The sequence below is a fragment of the Diabrotica undecimpunctata genome, chromosome 1, assembly GCF_040954645.1.
Source record: "Diabrotica undecimpunctata isolate CICGRU chromosome 1, icDiaUnde3, whole genome shotgun sequence".
NCBI lineage: Eukaryota > Metazoa > Arthropoda > Insecta > Coleoptera > Chrysomelidae > Diabrotica > Diabrotica undecimpunctata.
The window spans coordinates 187490130-187510052 of NC_092803.1; the positions used below are offsets into that span (position 1 = coordinate 187490130).

The 19923-nt window shown below is 35.8% G+C and overlaps 1 protein-coding gene across 2 annotated transcripts in view; it reads right to left on the minus strand.

Annotated features, from left to right (window-relative positions):
• Positions 1–19923, minus strand: part of bdg (sodium-dependent transporter bedraggled) — a 270270-nt gene that overhangs the window by 14968 nt on the left and 235379 nt on the right. For both annotated transcript variants that reach the window (XM_072520797.1, XM_072520796.1), the window contains 7 exons: positions 9203–9639; positions 4907–5241; positions 4357–4579; positions 4064–4221; positions 3123–3377; positions 1813–2043; positions 1016–1216 (listed from right to left, as the gene is read on the minus strand). In XM_072520797.1, coding sequence (XP_072376898.1) covers positions 1016–1216; positions 1813–2043; positions 3123–3377; positions 4064–4221; positions 4357–4579; positions 4907–5241; positions 9203–9639 — 1840 coding nt within the window. The remainder of the gene's footprint in view (positions 1–1015; positions 1217–1812; positions 2044–3122; positions 3378–4063; positions 4222–4356; positions 4580–4906; positions 5242–9202; positions 9640–19923) is intronic.

Genomic DNA, 19923 nt, shown 5'->3' on the forward strand with positions numbered 1-19923 from the left:
AATATGCGTGAGAATCGAAATATATTAAAGAAAAATAATTTCTTCTTATATCAATACATCTCATTTAGCGGTGTTCCAATGCCACTTTGCAGCTCCTCTAGTATTTCTCTAGAAGTGCTGCAAAGTGCTCATCTACAGTAGCGACGGTTTGTCAAATCAACAAAAAGCGCCGAAAAGCAAAGAAAATACTTAAGTTTTGAGAATAAATGGATATCCAAGAGAGCCAAATATGGGAAAAAGGATGGACATTCCATCATTTCATAGAGCAAATTCCCCAATTTCCGCATTGCGAAAACACTTTTGTGGGCAGGTTTATTGTCCTGATGGAAAATATATTTCTTTTTATTTTAAACTCGATCTGTTTTCACAAATGCTTCTGTTGAGTTTTATTAGAATTTGAGAAAACCCATATCCTGAACAACTTTCTCGATGATTTCGGGTGTAGTTGCAGTTTTTGGATGTCCTTCACACCTTGTGTAATTTCACAGCCACGTTTAAACTTAATCACCAATTTTTTCATGATGGAAAATGAAGTAAATGGTGTCTATACATATTTGCAAGCTACTATTCCTTTTTTATCGATTTTAAACCTTCTTTAACGAATAATTAATTCTATTACTGCACTATACTCAATTTTTTCCATTTTCTTCAAAACTTGCAACCCAGCTGCTTCAAAAAATTGTCTGAAATGACTTGACAATTAATATAAAGACTATCTCGTGTATCAACACAAGGTGACAAACCATTGGAATATTGTTGCGATAACTATGCAAATCTGAGAACTTGTCAAATCACCTAGAATATCAAGAATTGAAGCCAAAAACCTAAAACAATAATCAACAGACTATAAACGCCCACATTTTCGCTATAAATGAGACAAAACTAGCAGTAAGTATATTTTATATATTATTATACTGTTTACTTTAATACTCACAATGATAATAAAAAAACTTTTAACGATATTATAAATTTCACTGTTTATTGTATAACAAAAGAGGATTATATATGTACTTACTTCTAAAATATCATTAGATCCATTATTCAAATATCTATAACTTTGAATAACCGCCACCAGTGGTATACATAGAATAGGTATGAGTTGGAACATGGATCCAACCTGTCGAGCCCAAAGAGGCCAGTATTCTGCTAACGGAGCATGGTGCCAGATGAACATGTCTCTAAAGTTGCCGTTTTTGAATGTTGATATGCACAAAACCTAAAAATGAGAGAGGATTTAAAAATTGTTGAATAAGTCGATATATTTTAACGAATATAATAAAAAAAAAGACTGGTAGGGTCATAAAATGTAGCTAGAAACGACTATCCTGTATTCTGACACTCACTGACACACAGCCACAAGTACATATGTACAAAATGGAAGAAAAAAGTCCTTATCTTTAACAGAAAAATACTCATTTGTTGTGTACTTATTAAATGAAAAATATTGAGTATATTTGTTATACATAATGTATTTCTCTTCATCGTGTGACATACGGGAAACGCCAATTATGTCAACTGTTTTCTTCGGCGGACTCCCCCTACCAGCGAAACGATTTGAAGTTCAGCATTCGTTCAGCGGCGTATCAGCGAAGTTTTAGCTACTGCCAAGTATTATTAGTACAATCTTTATAAAATGGTCTACATAAATCTGTTCGGTGAAATTTTGCCTTTTGGTTTAATGCATTTTAAGCTATAAAAATCTGTTAAAAACTTAAGACATTTTAAAAAACGTTAAAAATTGTTAAAAGCAAATAAAAATTGTTGTCAAAAGTATTGAAAAATCTTCATAGCTGGTACAAACTTTTAACTTACCATTAAAGCTACAGGAAGGATAACGTTCCAAGTGAACGACAACATTGCCGGTGCCCAACTCATTAGACAGGGATGATTGTTTTGATAGAATAAGGCCGTGACAACGGTATCGCCGCTATAAGGTCTTCCTCGTACCATAAACACTGCCATTATTTGAATTATAATTACTATTACCAACCACCAGATGCCTCCAACAGTGTAGTCGAAAAAATAAACGACATAAATTCCCATCTATAAAAATATTTACGTTAGTTATTTGCAATTTACAATGATAATACTAGTAATATAGGTTTTATTTTTACTATTGACATAATAAATAAGAGGAAGAAGAAAAAGAAGAAGTAATTTTAAAAAGTGCCAGATTATGGCACTTATAAGCAACTTGCACTTGCATTATAAGCAATTCTGCTTGTTCATTGGCGGATTAATACCTCTATGGAAGGTTGTCACTCCATCTTTTGCACGATCGTCCGATACTTCTTCTGCCAATTGGTGATTTATCTCTTGCTATTTTGAGGAAACGGGTCTCCTCCATTCTGCTTATGTGGTTGTTCCATTCTTTTTTTCTATTTTTTGTTCATTCATTTATACATTGTACGTTACATTTTCTTCTAATATCTTCACTCCTCTTTCGACCTCTCACGAGTATTTCCTGTAATTCTTCTCAGTACTCTTCATCTCTGCCGTTTCCAATAGCCTTTGCATTGTGGCTGTGTCGGGTATTGTTTCTGAGGCATATGTCATTATCGGTCTTACACTGGCTTTATAAATTCTTGACTTTATCTGTGTTAATGTGTGTGTTTCGCCATATAGTGTTATTAAGGCATCCTGCCAGTCTATTTGCTTTTTGTACTTGATCTCTCACTTCTTTGTCCAGGTCTCCATAGCTAGACAGTGTAATTTCCAGGTATTTTATTTCCATTACTTGTTCAAGACTGATGCCTCAATTTCTATTTTACATCTGGTTGGTACTTTGCTGACTACTATTGTTTTAGTTTTCTGAGATGAAATTGTCATATTAAATTCTTTTGCTCTTATGTTAAATCTGTGGACCAGTCTTTGTAGACTATCTTCATCTTTCGCGATCAATATTGCGTCGTCTGCGTAACACAGTATTTTTGTTTCTTTGTTTTCCATTCTCCAATTTCCAAAGTTACTTAACTATCAAAAAACAAGAAGGTTCCTAATGAAATGTATGGAATAGGAATACAAATATTTACTCAACTTAATAATATTTGGTTATTGTTTTCTTTAATGATACATCTACTACACAAATTTTAGACCAGAATACATAAAACTAAATACTCTACCTCAGTTGCCATTGGAAGTCCGAGTATGAATCCGCAGGCACAGCTGAAGAACGTGATGGTGGTCTCCCATGATTTGAGAATTTTAGCTTTTATAGCCATTATTCCGGTGATGACGCAGTGCCAAATCGCCAGTTGCTGGGCGATTCCGAACATTATAAGAATAAAATAGAAAAGGACCGCCCAAAACGGGGAAACTTGGTCTGCACCCATGACAGCGAAAGTTGCGGGTACCAATTCAGTCGCCAGTCTCAGGACCTAAAAAATAATGAAAAAAAGGCATTTAAGATGTATTGATATCAATATTTTAATTACCATTTCGTTATAATGAGTGTGGGAGGAATTTTCTGATGATAGATTAATTCTAACTGACTCAAAGTGACTAAAAATAATATTGAAAAACACAAAATAGAAACAAACATAGCAAAGATTAAGAGGCACACATACCAATTTGATAGAAAAAAATTGTTAAAACAAGAAATAAATCACTTTACAGTTAAAGAATAGATAAATAGGTATATATATAACTAAGACCAATGAGAATTATAATTTAAAAAAATCACTTTAAATGTTTAAAATGCTAGCCGTTTACCTCTTGACAATGTGCAAGCCTATTATTAAATTCGTGAGTCACTCTTTCCAAGATTTCTCCACGTATTAGTTCACATTCATCAACAATGCTTTGTTTTAAATCTTGCAAAAATGTTGATCGCCTAATGTAAACATGTGATTTTGGATAAGCCCAAAGAAAAAAGTCTAAAGGATTAAGGTCTGGAGAACGAGCAGTCCATCGATTGTACATATTCCATACAGTTCGTTTAATTGTTTTATTCATTCTCTTGACAAATTTTTCACATACCATTAATCCTTCTAATTACAAATCTGACATATTCTTTGAAAAAATCCACATCTACAAAAATTTACATAATACTGTTGTAACTTACCATGTACCCGCTTTCTTTGGAAAAATCCACATTGGGCCTCAGAACTCTTTCACCAAGATTGAACGAATTATGAGGCATATTTCTCACAGGAGTACTTGATAGACTATGAGGAAGAGCATCCTTTGCAGAACGTAGAAAAGTGTATGAAGCCATACTCTCTGAAAAATATTAAACAATTTATTATTTCTTAATTACACTATGATTTGTATAGGATACTCCCATGATCGGATTGTCCAAGCATCAAAGCTTAAAATATGAAAATAAATATGAACAACAAAAAATAAGTAACTTACCAAAAGAATCAGGTAGATAAGTGTATCCATACGCCTTGAGTATCTGAACACATGTGTTGGCCAAAAAAGCAACTAATAATAAAATAGTAAAAGTTATTACAGCGACAAGACTAGAATCTCTTTGTAACAGATGTTTGTGTCTGTTGTGTGATGCTATCTGCATTACAGCAGCCCCCAGTAAACCCCAAGTCAGGAAAACTTCTTGACTAGCTGCTAACCAACTCTAAAAAAAGAAAAGAGATGACTTAATCAATAAGTACAATAGATAAATTAATTAGTATAGTAGGATCAATTAAGCTGAAGACACTGCTAAATATAAAGTATGTTAATCGTGTATGGCGGCTAATGATGCGCAGCTTAATATCGGAGAAAATATTAACAAGGTACTTGATAATTTAGTAGAATTTAATAAAGCAAGAAGAAGTGGACACACATTTCAAGGATACTAGAGGTGGAGTGTCACAATGGAGCGTTTTAGTAGTTCACTATAATGAAATTTATAATCAGTATATCTATTACTTCAGCTAAAAATTATACATGTTACACCTACCTTGGGGTTTAGAAAAAATTCCCCCCACGAAGTTTCGGGGAATATGACGTTAACATACTCAGGCGGCATTAAACCTAGTATTTTGGCACACAAAATGAAGGTTCCGAATACTGGCATCAACGTAAACACGTAAATGACTTTCCCGTAGGACCGCAGCCCTTTGCTAAGGGATACGAACACAATCATCCATACTACTGCTAGGTTGAAAGCTAGTTGGAATTTGATGGTACCATAAGAGGTTCCCGATGGCAAGTGATGTCGTTGTAGGACCACCCCGTTGAAGTAGTCTGGTAGTGTCTCGCTGAGTTTGAAAGTGGAGTTTTCTGTGTCTATATCTAAAATAACAATTATTTTTGTATTAGTTTTATTTTATATCAAACAATTCTTGTATTAATAGAGTACGAGACCACAGATAAATGAGGAGGTATGATGCAAAAGATGACAGGTCCACTAAAAATAAATTTTTGGTATAGAAGGGTACAAATATCACTAATTTTTCAGTTTTTGGTTATGATAATTAGCATATATTTCTTCTTCAGTGCTTTATACGGTCCGGATGTTGACGATCATCAAAACTATCACTGTTTTATTGACCGCTATTCGAAGTAATTCGGTGGAGGTCATTCCAAAACATCGTCGGAGGGTTTTCAGCCACGAGATACAAGGGCATCCCTCCTTTTGCCAAATACTTTGCCCTGCATGACGAGTTGCAAAATTCAATATCTTTCTTCGTTGCGCAGTACGTGACCGAAGTACCGTTGTTTTGCTAAGTTAAACGCTTCTTGGTCATAATATCTTCAATATCCTCCTGTAGATCCACATTTCGAAATCTTCGATCTTCTTTTCAGTACCGTGCGTCAGTGTCCAGGTTTCAACTCCGTATAGTAGTAAAGAAAGAACTAGCACCTCACTAACTAATGGAACTTTGCTTGATCTCCACCAATTGTTGGGGGAAAGCCTATTAAATTCCTTTCCCCAGCGGGAACAGTACCAAATATATTAGGATCATAAACTGTTAATGAGATTCCTTCGATATAAGTAAGCAGACTTCACGGCGATGATTCCTTATGTGTTTGGTTTAATCGGGTGGTACTTAGCGAGAAATAAAGCGTAGTCAATTGATACTACACATTTAATAACTAGAGCCTATTTACAAAGCATACTGAATATTTACATAGTGTTTTTGGGGCGCGCGAATATAGCGAAAACTAAATGCATCTTTTCACTGCATTTTTAAGAGTCAGAGATCGTTAGAGTACCGAGACCGCACACATCCGCACATTCGGCTTGCAAGTTGAGAACACAAAATCACATCTGCGATTCTTTTGGCTTGAATTTTTATCTAAAAGGGTCGACAGGCAGGCGTCAGTGGTTAAAACCCAACGCCCTTATAAGGTATTAATGACACAAATATTTTGAGTCTGTCAAGAAGTACAGTCTGTCACATAAGGTTCAAGCCAATATTTGCGAAAACGAAAAACAAACTAATATTAACATAACTTGTTGTTTTTACAACACTATCCTTACCTTGGTCTCTAAACTCAAGTCACTGCAGCACAGTAAGGATCTCATCTTGGTAAATGTGGACCGTACAATTTTGACTGTAATTTCTCCAGCATGGTCCCATTAAGAGTTAAGGATAGCTGAATCTGTCGACTCTCTCAATCTCATCATTTGCTGCCATTAGCGCCACGGTATTTATATTCGTCGGCGTAGCGTGAATTGTTCTCCATTAATTCGTATTCCCATCTGTAGATTTGTGTGGCCTTCAGTGAAAATTTCTTCAGAGTATATATTGAAAAGAGCAGGCAAGAGCACACAGCCTTGCCTTATTCCTCGCATGATGTACACCTCAACTTGTCAACTTGCCTTCTACCCTGACTTTAGCATTCTGGTTCCAGTACAAATTCGTAATTATTCTAATGTCTTTCTCATGCATTCCTACTCTTTGGAGGGCAGGGCAACGGTCATATTTTGGTATTGATAACGGTCAAACGCTTTGGCGTAGTCAATAAAGCAAATGTAGACGTCACAGCTGACGTCATGGTATCTCTGGAGCAGGACTTGTAATGTGAAAAGTGCCTCTCATGTACCCCTGAAATTGCTAAATCCAACCTGCATTTCTCAGACGGTTTTTTCGCATTCCTTGTAAATCCTGACATGTATGATTTGAAGAAAAATCTTAAGTGCTAGATTCATGAGGACTATGGTTCGAAACTCCTCGCACATTTACGCAAATAGTCTTTTTGGCAGTGTTACAAATGTTGATACCAGCCATTCCTCCGGAACGTTACATGTATCATAAGTGGCGTTGAAACTTCACTTTGTGTTCCCTTCACTCATCACCTTCATAAATTCGACTGGTATTTCGTCCGAACCTGTGGCTTTACCATCCTTAGACTGTTCTAAGCCGCTCTTATCTGCTTTCTAGTATTGACGGGACAGAAGGGTTGCCTTAGAAGTACCGAAAAAGTTTTTGATGTACATTTTTCAGGTGACCATCTTCTCTTCAACGGTCGTCGCAAAGTTCCCGTCTTAAAATCAAAAAACTTGCTACACTAATTGGGTAAAATATGGAATTTTTTACAAATCGCCAGCTACGACAAAGAACACGAGTGGCTGATGCAGTAGAGAGAGTAGCAACACTAAAATGGAACTGGGCAGGTCACGTGGCTCGAATGACAGACAACAGATGGACAAAGCGGAATCTGGAATGGAGACCAAGAGATGATGCCTACCGAAGTAGAGGTCGTCCACCAACACGTTGGACTGACGATCTAAAACGTTGTCATAGGAATTGGATGCAAGAGGCACAAGATCGAAATAGATGGAAAATTATGAGGGAGATCTATGTCCAGCAGTGGATAAGCGAAGATTGAATGATGATGATAGTGCTTGGTTAATATAAGCATAAGCGTATGAAGTACGTGGTTGTACTTATTTTGCACAGAGCAACTGTGCAACTGTTAAAAATAAGTTTCAAATATTTTTTCCAGGAAAATCACAAGTAGATAAGTAACTTAGGAGTGAAGTAATTTCTGTAGAATCCCTTCCAGCCTGCTCTTTAGTCCAAATAAATGTACCGGAAATTGGGTCTGAATATTCATTATACAGACATTGTACATTCCTATCTGGCGGAAATAAAATGCTTGTATCGGGATTGCAACAGAGGATGCATATGAAAATCGGGCACCTATTTCGTCATCTTCAATTTCACGCAAAAGTTCGTAAAATCATTTGGCTCTTTGTTATGGACACTTTTGATGCTCTTTTAGATGATCTTTTTTATGGACACTCGCTATGAGGGCTTGTTTCTCTTTACCTGTGCAATGCTCTTGGGCAGAGAACAACCCAACAGAGAACAACCCAACACATTGTCTCTGTTATTCTAGGTCTTGGGCTTATTGTCGAGCATGGTACAATACCCAAAAATATCAGAAAACTGCAAGAGAAAGCCAATGTTAAATTCTCTAGAAAAAATCACGCGAAACAGTGACAATTACCCTTTCAATGTATGCATATATATTACTTAAAGTTTCATAAATTCTTTTGGATTATAGTGGCTCTCAATACTACGAAGAACTTCCCTTACAGCATTTTTTTCAATGCCAATTTTCTGCTGACTCAATTGCTACCTCTGTTCTTCACGAAATCTTTTCCTAATTTCAGTTTTTTCAAAATTCGATTTACACGGACCTTAGTTACATCTGAAAAATTTTTTTGTGTACTGTATCCACGAACTGTAGGGAATCTGTAACTTGCAGCAACAGTATGCGGCTTCTTTTTAGTTGTCAGTGGTTAGTAGCCTAGTCCCAAATAAGCAGGTTGATGAGTGCGCCGACATTTTACTTAAGAGAACTGGATGTTACATGTATTGAATGGTTCGTTAAAAAACTATGAAGTTTCTTATTTTACATGGAGTGAACGTATTATCACCATGTGAATTAATATATCTTGATTTCTTGCCTACATCACGTCCTGACATGTTTTTATGCCGCCTCCTAGTTCCTTGATTAGAAACATTAACTAATACTGAATCATCATGCTCACTTTGTTGTATTATTAAAATAAAACGATAATAGACCTCGATAAAAACACTGCAATACATTCACTCACTACAAGGTAATACTTTAAACCAGTACTTTTTGTAATACTATTTTAAAAGATTTTGTGTTTTGCTCAATTTGACATCTTTTCTTATGATGAACACAAAACCAATGTTACATATATAAAAAAAATTGTGACTTGTTAACTTTTGCACCTTCCTCAAGTGTTGATAGCATTAAAATCACTTACCTCTTCTATAATAAATAAATGGCTCAGCCCATCGGTATCTGTCCATTTTCGTTATGAACGAATCTCGAAAAAACACAAACATCCACGAAACCCCGATGATACTGTACAGTCCCATCAAAGCCTGGGCCAAAAGCAGCGACACTCCAACCCCTTGAAAAAGCGGCGAAATCCTCCACATATCAATGACTCCTGCCCCCAGCTGCTGGCCCAGGCACAATTGGAGCGTGAACAAGGGAAGTCCGAAAACCAGCGAAAGGAAACAAAACTGGAAGATGAAGTTGGCACCGAAATGGACTGTCAGAATGGAGAATCGTGAGATGTTGAAGAGACCTAAGGTACAACCCAGACATGCCATCATGGAACTGAGGCTGTGAGGCCAGTGTCCTAGCGGACTGTCTGCCTCAGGCATGTCCGATTGGCGGTTTCTGTCACATGATCTGAAACAAAAGTAATAGGTTAATATATTTATATACACAGTATAAGCAATATCTAACACAAACCAGATATAGTGTCGTTCTATAATATAACAAAAGTAGGCGTTGATTTTGTTGATCAACTTTGTGCAAAAAATAATGTCGCAATACCAGAAGATGGCCTATGGTCAAACGGTTTGTTTAGATAAACAATTTTAATACAATTTTAAATTTTTTTAATATATCTTAAAATCCAAGCCTAAAAGAATCGATTGAACTATGCTAAACACTTCTACAGTCACTGTTTGGGCAAGTACAATTGTTTAAATAATCGTTTTCCACGATAAACAAATTGAATAACTTACAAACTATTTGATCGATCTGATGGAGATTTAGCACACTTCAGTAATTCATTAATTGACTAAATTTCAAGTAGTTATTTTACATGTAATTGTGCAAAAACAAAGTAATTAACATTTTTATAAATTACTGCAAAAATAATGGTTTTTGTAATTATCTCTGCCAATTGTTGTTGTATTTTAATTTTGAAACTCGCAAATTAAAGAACTTTTTACGACCTACAACTTACATTTACACGATTTGTCTCTAAAATGTATAAGAAACGTTTTATAGTAAAAAAAATTATTATTATATTATTTTTTTACTTTTTATGATTGTTTAAAGAAAAACAAAGAAAAAGCAGCAGAGGGTCCTTATGAATTTGTCATTAGTTATCCATCATAATCCTTTTAGAACCTTCAAAAACCTGTATAAAATTTTATCAGCTTTTTTTTTTACTAGCTTAACTGAAAATAACAGTTATAAGATCAAACGTTGTAAAATACTAAAAATTATTCATGTCGCTTCAACGTCAATGTTATCAAATGCAATATCTAACGGAACAATCATCGCAGAGTTCCATATCAAAAGAGCAGCGAACCAGAGTATAATTGAATCTGAGATTAAAAAAAAACTTATGAATATAAAAACTAACGGATTATGAATCACTGACTAAGATTTCCAGAATAACGCTAAAGTAATTACGTAAAGTGGAATCATTTAACAGAAAATTTAGTTGTTTCGCTTATGAACAATGCCGAGAATAACAATAGAATAAGCGAATTCGAGAGAACTTTACGGTTGTTTCATTCATAATCGGTTATGTGGTGAATATAAAGATCATAGAAATTACCAAATAGAAAAAGTCGACCTAGATTGTAAAAATTATAAGATTTATTATTGTTCTTTAATATTTGTTGTTGAAAATCTCCGCCAACTTAACTGCCTTTTTTAAGATACCCTGCCATCGACTCCATTTTTATTTCATCTCTTATAACATTGTTTCTTACGCGATATCTTCTAGTTACACCCTGTACCCTTCGTAAATATTCCATTGCTGCCAACTGTATCTTACTTTGCTGTTGCTTACTTAGTATCCAGGACTCACACTGATACGTAAAAATTGGTCTAAATATAGCCTTAAAAATCTTTTTTTTTTAGTTTGTTTCAGTTCTTTGCGTTTTCCTATTACTGATACTTATACATACAATATTTTCGTTCTGTTTTTTCCATTAAGTATATTCATTCTAAATTTTATCCTTTTTTTGGTACTCCACTCATCCAAGGATTTTCTTATTGAGTGCCCAGCACAGAACCCTTTCGAGGAACGGTATCATATGCTTTTTCAAGATCAATAGGACTTTTCATCACAAAATAGTAAAAAATACAAAAGAAAGTCGAGTTATTGAAAAAAAAAAGAAATACGAAAATAACGAAAAAAGTGAATTAGCAAATCAATTTTTTTAATCGATTATTTTTATGATACTGTACGAAAAGAAACAACGAAGCAATATCGTTATGGAGTTTGTAAGAGTAATAGACGTTCTAAATCATTTAAAAACAATACATATTATTTTATAAATTTTCCAAAGTCTTTATTTGTTTGTAAACAATGTTATTTCTTTATTAAATAAAAATTTAATATTTTTTGTTTTATTTAAGAGCGTAGGCGCAAAATTTCGGGCGAATGCTTTTTAAATGCATTCATTTTTTTCGAATCCTGAGAAAACTAACAAATATTTTAATATTTATTTAACCAACAAGTGTATTAATAAGGGCGATTAACAATTGAGATATTTTAACGAGTGAGCGAAGCGAGCGCGTTCGAGATTGTTAATCGCCATTTTAATTCACGAGTTCGTTACAAAACTTTTCCGTCAACCGTACTTTTCAGAAATAAAGATATCTTAGTTTAAATATTTATTTACTTAACGATAAACAACAATTTTTTCAGCTTTCATTGACTTTATTCAAAGTTTCCTTAGTGGTAGTTTTATTATAAGTAGTAAACATTAATATTCGAAATAGTACAATTACTGAAATTAAAGGAAGGTATTGATAAATGATTATCTGCTGTATAGCATTTTGACAAATTTATATTTAAGTCTTCTTGGACCTCTGTAAATTCTGTGATAGAAGAAGTTAAATTCTGGTGGAGTTAAATTAAACTCTTCGTCAATATCCATCCTTTGATTTTTCAAATACACAGAATTTTAAACAATAAAGTACATAATGACATACAATGACAGATAGTACTAACAGCGGCTACTTCATTTTAAATAAATTTTTTAGTGGGAATATAAATAAATATGATAAGTCTAATTAACCACATTTCGAAGGCATACACCAAGGTTATTTACAACAGAATAAGCAAAAAATGCGAGGATAACATTGGAGATTCGCAGTTTGGGTTTCGGAATTCTCTTGGGACAAGAGAAGCACTTTTTAGTCTACAGGTACTCATCCAGCGCTGCAGAGATATGAACAAAGACGTGTACATATGCTTTATAGACTACGCAAAAGCATTCGATAACGTAAGGCACGAAAAGATAATTGAAGTTCTCCATAAGATCGGAGTCGACTACAGAGACATTCGAACAATAGCGAGTCTCTATTGGGGCCAAACAGCTAAAGTAAAAGTAGGATCTACATTGACCAATAAAATTGAGATCAAGAAAGGTGTACGACAGGGCTGTATCTTGTCTCCCATTATCTTTAATATATACTCAGAAGAAGTATTTAAGACAGCGCTGGAGGAAAGCACAGAAGGCATTAAGATAAATGGAGAAATAATTAATAACATAAGGTATGCTGATGACACTGTGATTCTAGCAAGTAGCATGGAGGAACTGAGTTGCCTAATGAGTAAGATACAAAAAACAAGTGCACAATACGGACTCAGACTAAATATCACAAAAACCAAATGGATGTTAGTAAGCAAAACCCAACAACCACCACAGCAACTGATATTAGACAATGAAAGAATTGAACACGTGGATTCGTACATCTACTTGGGAACAACAGTTAACTCAAATTGGGATCAAGCAAAGGAAATACGTATAAGAGTAGAAAAGGCAAGAGCATCGTTCACTAGCATGAAGCAAATTTTCACCTCTAAAAGCCTCACCCTACCTCTCAAAATTCGACTTCTGAAATGTTATGTATTCCCGGTTTTGTTATATGGAATGGAGGCGTGGACAATGACCGCAACAATGATGAAAAAAGTAGAGGCCTTCGAAATGTGGGCTTACCGACGTATATTACGTATATCCTGGACTGAGCACGTGACCAACGAAGAGGTACTACGCCGGATAGGTAAAGAGAGAGAGGTAGGAATAAGTATAAAGAAAAGAAAGTTGGAATACTTGGGTCACGTTATGAGACATAATAAATATAGAGTACTACAACTGATCATTCAAGGGAAAATAGACAGCAGAAGGGGTCCAGGGAGGAGAAGACACTCGTGGCTCCAAAACTTGCGGCAATGGTTCGGATTGTCATCTGCTGAACTATTCAGATCTGCCGTAAACAAAGTCAGAATAGCCATGTTGATTGCCAACGTTCGGAACGGACAAGGCACATGAAGAAGAAGAAGAATGTTTGGTTGCCTACACCACAGATCACTGCCAATCACAGAGCGTTTATAATTAATTTATGCAAGCAATGTATGTTGTGTTGCCTATAATGAAATCGTTCATTAATAGAAAATCATTCATTAATAGGGGTCATTAATCAATGATTTTGAGGGTGTTAAAATTGATCAGAAATGGACGGTCGACGGAAAAAAAAATTTAAACGCAGAATGAAAGATTATATTATTACCGAGGGCCGAAAGTCCCTTAGAATAAACAAAAAGTTTTTTTTAATGAGATATTTGAAATTAAAAATCACACTAAATTTTCTCTTTTTTTCACCCCTGTAACTTATTAAAATAAACATTATAGAAGTTTTCAGAGACTTTCGGCCCTCGGTAATAATGTATTCTTTCATTCTGCGTTTAAATTCTTTAAAAATATTTATTAGTTTTCTCAGGATTCGAAAAAACCGAATGCATTTAAAAAGCATTGGCCCGAAATTTTGCGCCTACGCTCTTAATAAATACTTTTACGGTTTAAGAAATGGAAGATCTACGATAGAAGCTATACCTACGCTAAAAGAAGTGATAGAGAAAACATACGAGTACCACTAAGAAACACATATACTTTTACTAGACGTAAATAGGCGTTTGACAGACTAAACAGAAGAAAAATGATCTAAGACTTAAAATAGAGTAAGTAATATGCCAAATAAAATTATAAGAATGCTAGAAATAACAATGTAAGATTCCCAAGCAATAATAGGTACCGGAAGAGAAAGAACAAAAATAATAAAAATAAAAAATGGAGTAAGACAAGGAGATGCGTTCTCAACGTTACTATTTAATCTATCACTCGACAAGATAATAAAAAAGCTGTCAGTACAAATAATAGGATATGCGGGCGATATAACCATATTAGCAACAGATAAAAAGCCTGACTGACTGAATGTTTTAACCTTGTTTAAGCTATGGACTTCTTCAAGGACGGTTTTATATATTTATTATTTGGTGAATAGAGCTTGGTTGGTTCGTGTGAGGACTAAGACCGGGTATCGCCGCTGTAGGCAGGAGTGTCAGAAGAACAATATCCGTGACCAGTGAGCAGCTGGGAGCCGCGTGAGCCAAGCAAGCTACTAAGTACAAGTTCCTTGGAAAACGGTTCCTTTCAGATTGTTGGCCATTATTTGTTTGTTTGGAAATCGCGTGGAGGATAGCTGTGGCTGTGTCCTCACCTAGGATCAGGTATCATTGTGCAGTGAGGTTGGGAAACCCAATGGGAAACTGCAGTGAGGTGTATTCGAGTTTGTGTGTGTGTTGTGTTGACTTTACCTGGGTGTACACTTGCGTATTCGGTGGGGCTCTACGGCCATGAGCTCCAAATCAGCACCAGTGTCAATATCTCCTTGCCCCCTTATTTTTCAATAACCAGTTTATAAGAATTTATCGACCGGCTGGCGCCAAGCCCGTTCGGTTTGATGCTAGATTGCCAGTTTTGGTACCTTACATGTACTATTTTATACCTCCACGTGGCAATTTCGCATTTATTGTTTTTTTTCTGGTGGCCCAAGCTACAAGAACGCGTCCCGTCGGCACCGTGGTTCCGTTCGCGGGTTCACTAGGATAACGCGACCGTTGGCACACGCAGTTGCCGTTTTTCGCGCTCTTTTTAAATGCTGGACCTTTGTTTCGCGGTTTTTCTGGAACTTCACTTCACTGGTGTACGTTCACGTTGCAAGATTACGCGCGACTGAGGATAAAAAGTCATTAAAGAAAACCTTCCAAGAAATAGAAAACGAAGCCAAACTGAGGGAACTAGAAATAAATGAAAATAACACAAAATGCATGAACGTAAGCAAGAAAAGGAAGACACAAATGACAGAACTGACAATCGATGCACACAGTTTCGAAGAGGTCGACACATTCAAATCTAGTCAGCAGAAAAAATAAAAGTGTAGATATAAAAAAAAGAATTCAAGCGTGCAATACAGCGTTTTATAGAAATGTTTAGAGATAAGAAGATAAGCCGAAACACAAAAATGAAAATCTACAAAACGACCATAAGACTAATAGTAGTGCAGAAACATTTACATTAAGGGCAAGAGAAAAAGAGAAATTGAAAGTTGTTGAGAGGAAGATTATCAACAAAATACTGGGACCAAAAAGGGAAAACGAAGAGGATGCAAGACAATGGATGAATCACGAAATACAAGAATGGATGCGTTAAGACAACATATGTAATTAGAGCAATAAAAGCACAAAGCATTAGATGGTATGGATACATAATGAGAAGAGAGAAGAGCAATCCGTTAAGAGTTAACGGAATGGATACCACCAGGTAAAAGAACCAGAGGCAGACCTTAACTGAGATGGGGACAACAAGTGGAAGAGGACTTGAGGAGTATGGAAATTACAAATATAGAAAAGACAATCAAAGAGAGAGAAAAGTCACACCAGAAACTGTAAAATTAAACCCACAATGACATGATCCCCCACACAAAAAGGATCGGAACAGCTTCAGCTTCTTCGGGAGCTTATAGGTTGTATATATTATTTAATAAATATTTCTTTATGCATTTATAAACCACTATGACGTATAATATATCTCAACATTGTACGAAAAACATGGCGACTGAAGAAAAGGCCTACGAATACCATATGAACATTGCTTGATATTTTTTGTTTGGTAATAGCCCGTACCTAAGAACACTACAGCGTTGAAATAATTAAATCTAGAAAAGAACGTGGTTGAGTTTTTTGGTGTCGAGTTAATGCCATTTGTTTATTACGTCATTGAATGTATTGACGTACAACGAAAATTGGTTTACTATTTTTTACCTCTGATTACTATTTTTACCAAAACGGATGTTGGAGTAGTATTCAATAGTACGGAACTAATTTTAAGATTTATTGCAACTGGAAATTCTACAAGGTTAGTAAGAGCTTATAATTAAAGCTCCCTCTTACACTAAAACAACCAAAATACTAAATTGATTGATGGATCACTTGCAATGATACCTTAACACGTCATGTATTAGAACTAATAAAATCAATGTTGAAGGAAATATTCCAAATTTAAATAGATCTTGAATACAAGTACAATTACCAAATGAGTAAATGCCAAACAGTAGGAAATGTTTTAAAATAAACTGCTTGTAGGTGGTTTTACCGGATTTGTTTTTGGATTTAAGTTGTTTTGTCCAGGAACGGCTTTGCTAAATTTGTATTATTGATTTATTATCGCAGTTACTCTTGTTATTTTTATTTTTTCCAATTTTAAACTTCATTTTGTTGCTGCTCACCCGAGCAGATAGGAAGAGAGTCTATTGCGGGTGGCATGTGCATACAAAACAGTCTCTGCCGAGGCGTTGGGAGTTATCACGAGGAAGAATATACTAGAGAAGAAATGAAGACATAGCAACAGAACGTTTTAAAAAAGAAGAAAGGGAGAGGTCCATTATGGTGTGGCAAGAGGAATGGGACGAGATGGGAAGGTTGGCGTAGTGGACGAAGTCGCTGATTGCTAATCTGAGAAGATGGATGGACTGCGGGCACCGGCGTTTAGATTACTTCCTGGCGCAGATGCTCACAGGATATGGTTGCTTCAGGGCATACCTTTACAGATTTGGAAAGGCAAAAAATGACAAATGCCTATACTGTGATATATCGGACACTGTCTCACACACTCTATTAGTATGCGATAGATGGTAGTTGGGAGAAACTTGCTTGGGAGAGAGCTAGGAATTAGCGTGCAATCAGTCACGGAACTGGTGGAGGAGATGCTTAGGTCGGCAGATCGGTGGAGAGTACTTCAGAGATATGTGAGGAGAACGTTGGAGAGAAAGGAACAAGAAGAAAGGCGACCGAAGCGAGGCAGAGTGCCCAGGAACAAGCAAGAAGATAAGGCAGAATGAGAAGGGGCGAGATTGCACATACACAGAGAGGAAAAGAGGGAGAGAAGAATTAAATCGTAGAAGAAAGTGCTAGAATGAGTGAGAATTGTGCGTGAATGAGAGATCGGGTGAATGCCGTGCCGATACTGCGTCCCAATCAGGACGATCGTGCCGGTAATTCACCGCTGAGGAGGATGTTTTTTTAGCAGGTAGGTTTCTGGCATTGACGGCGATGATCTTTGAATAAACATTGCGCGCGGTCACGGATATCGTCCTGGAAACGGTGGAAACATCCCGCATAACCGAGGCTGGAAGGGGGTTCTGCCCATCTTCTAGGACCGAGGTATGTTTCGAACATTTAGACCCCCCTCATAAAAGACGGAAAAAAAGGTCTGTAAAGTCTACTTTACTTCTAATAAAAGCACAACATAAAGTAATTACAAATAAACATTTATATCATTTATATATTAAAGCGACTCATCTTTTGCCGCCAAGAAATCACTTAATTCCCCTGGGTGTAAGACCTCCAAGGCTATGACTCGATGATGTGGTGGATAGTTTGTTTATTCGCAAACGCAACAAAGACAAGGCTTTCCCACTTAAAGAGGACATGTGCATACATTCTGTATTTTGTACAGATTGTGTATAAGGTAAGTAGATCACTCGTCTATCGAATAGATCGAAACCATTTAACTCATTTATAAATTTTAGACCTTGGCAGCCAATGAGTGCATTGCTCCCCCATTCTGTTCTTCACTGAGCAGTCGGTTGGATATCAAAGTTGAACAGGTCTGTTGCTAGTAAGGGTGGGTGTCATAATCAGATCCTGATTGACTGTTTTGTCACTAACTTGTAAAAAATCAATAAAACTTTCTCCCTACAGCCTATTTATTTATTTTGACGCAATGAACTCCTTGACTCATTTGTTCATCGCCGCTGATATCCGGAGTCTAGCCAAATATTAGGAAAAATATTTCTCATCCAAAATGTCTCGTATTATCTTTTGCCTTACGTTATTTGCTATAATTTCGCGGAACTCATATTGTATTTTATCTAAGAAATACAATATCTGCCATTTCTTATGCCGCTCAGTATGTTGTTGAAGAGGGATATTTTAATGCATTGTACTATTCAAGAACTTTCCACTGGATGGATCGCTGAAATCAGTCTTCTTTAGTTCCCCGGAATGAGACTTCCTTGCTTTGCTAGAAATATAACAGCATCGATAATGCATCGCCAAAACGTCTTCGACACTGATGCTGAGCGCTTACGTTACTAATTTTTATCAGTAGTAGGCACATAACAGTAAAACACCACATTTCAGACACATGACTTAATTCTTGTGTCTCATATTCTTCTTCTTCTTCATCTTTTTATATAGACATACTCTGTCTGTTTTTCAATGTGCCTCCAGTAAGTTGTCGTTCCATCGTTTTCGTGGTTTTCCTACTGATCGTCTTCCTATTGGGGAACCATCTCTTGCAGTCTTTACTACTCTATTTGTTGTCATTCGGCTTATATATTGGTTCCATTCTACACTTCTATTTCTTACCCAGTTCTTGATGTTCTCCACCTTGCATCTACGTCGTATATCTGCACTTCTAGCTCTGATCCAGTGTCTTGCCATCAAGTTTCTAAGTGGTTTTATCTCTGCTGTTTCTAACATCCTTTTTGCTCTTTCTATGTCAGGTCGTGTTTCTGCCTTGTATGTCATTATTGGTCTGATGACTGTTTTGTAAATTCAGCATTTCATTTCTTTTTTTTTATTTCTCCATATTTTTTCATTCAAGAAGCCTGCGACTCTGTTTGCTCTATTCACTTGATCTTCCACTTCAGTTTCGAGCTTTCCGTAGCTTTATAATGTGATGCCTAGATATTTAAACTCTATCACTTAGTAAATTTGCTGTTGTAACCATTCATTTTGTCTTTTTTGGGGAAACATGTTAAATTTTCTGGCGATTATAATAAATTGGTGCAGCGTACGTTGTAAATCATCTTCACTTTGGGAGAGTAAGTAGTATTGCGTCGTCTGCATAGCAGATTATTTTAAATTGTTTTTTCCTATTTGGTATCCTTTTTTAGTTTTTACTTTTTTATTATTTTATCCATAATCAGGTTGAACAATAGAGGACTCAGGGATTCTCCCTGTCTTATCCCATTGCCAGCTTCAATAGTATCGGTTAGTTCGTTTTCTACTTTTACTTTTATTGTGTTGTTTTGGTAGATAGGTGTCTCATATTGTAGATAATAATTTGGTATATAGTGTTAGTGTAATAAAGTTCATAAATTGTGCACCAAAATCAACAAAATTGATTGTGATATTATTATTTTGAAAAATTTAAATAACTTTTTAAATTTTGCCACCTCCTAAAATCTGCCGCCCTGAACTTGTGACCCACTGCCCTTCTCTAGTTCCGTGATCGCATTCACGTCAGATAATTCTGATACTGCACGTATAGAAGAAGAATAAGAAGAAACTCTTTTTGAAAAGAGTAAAATAAA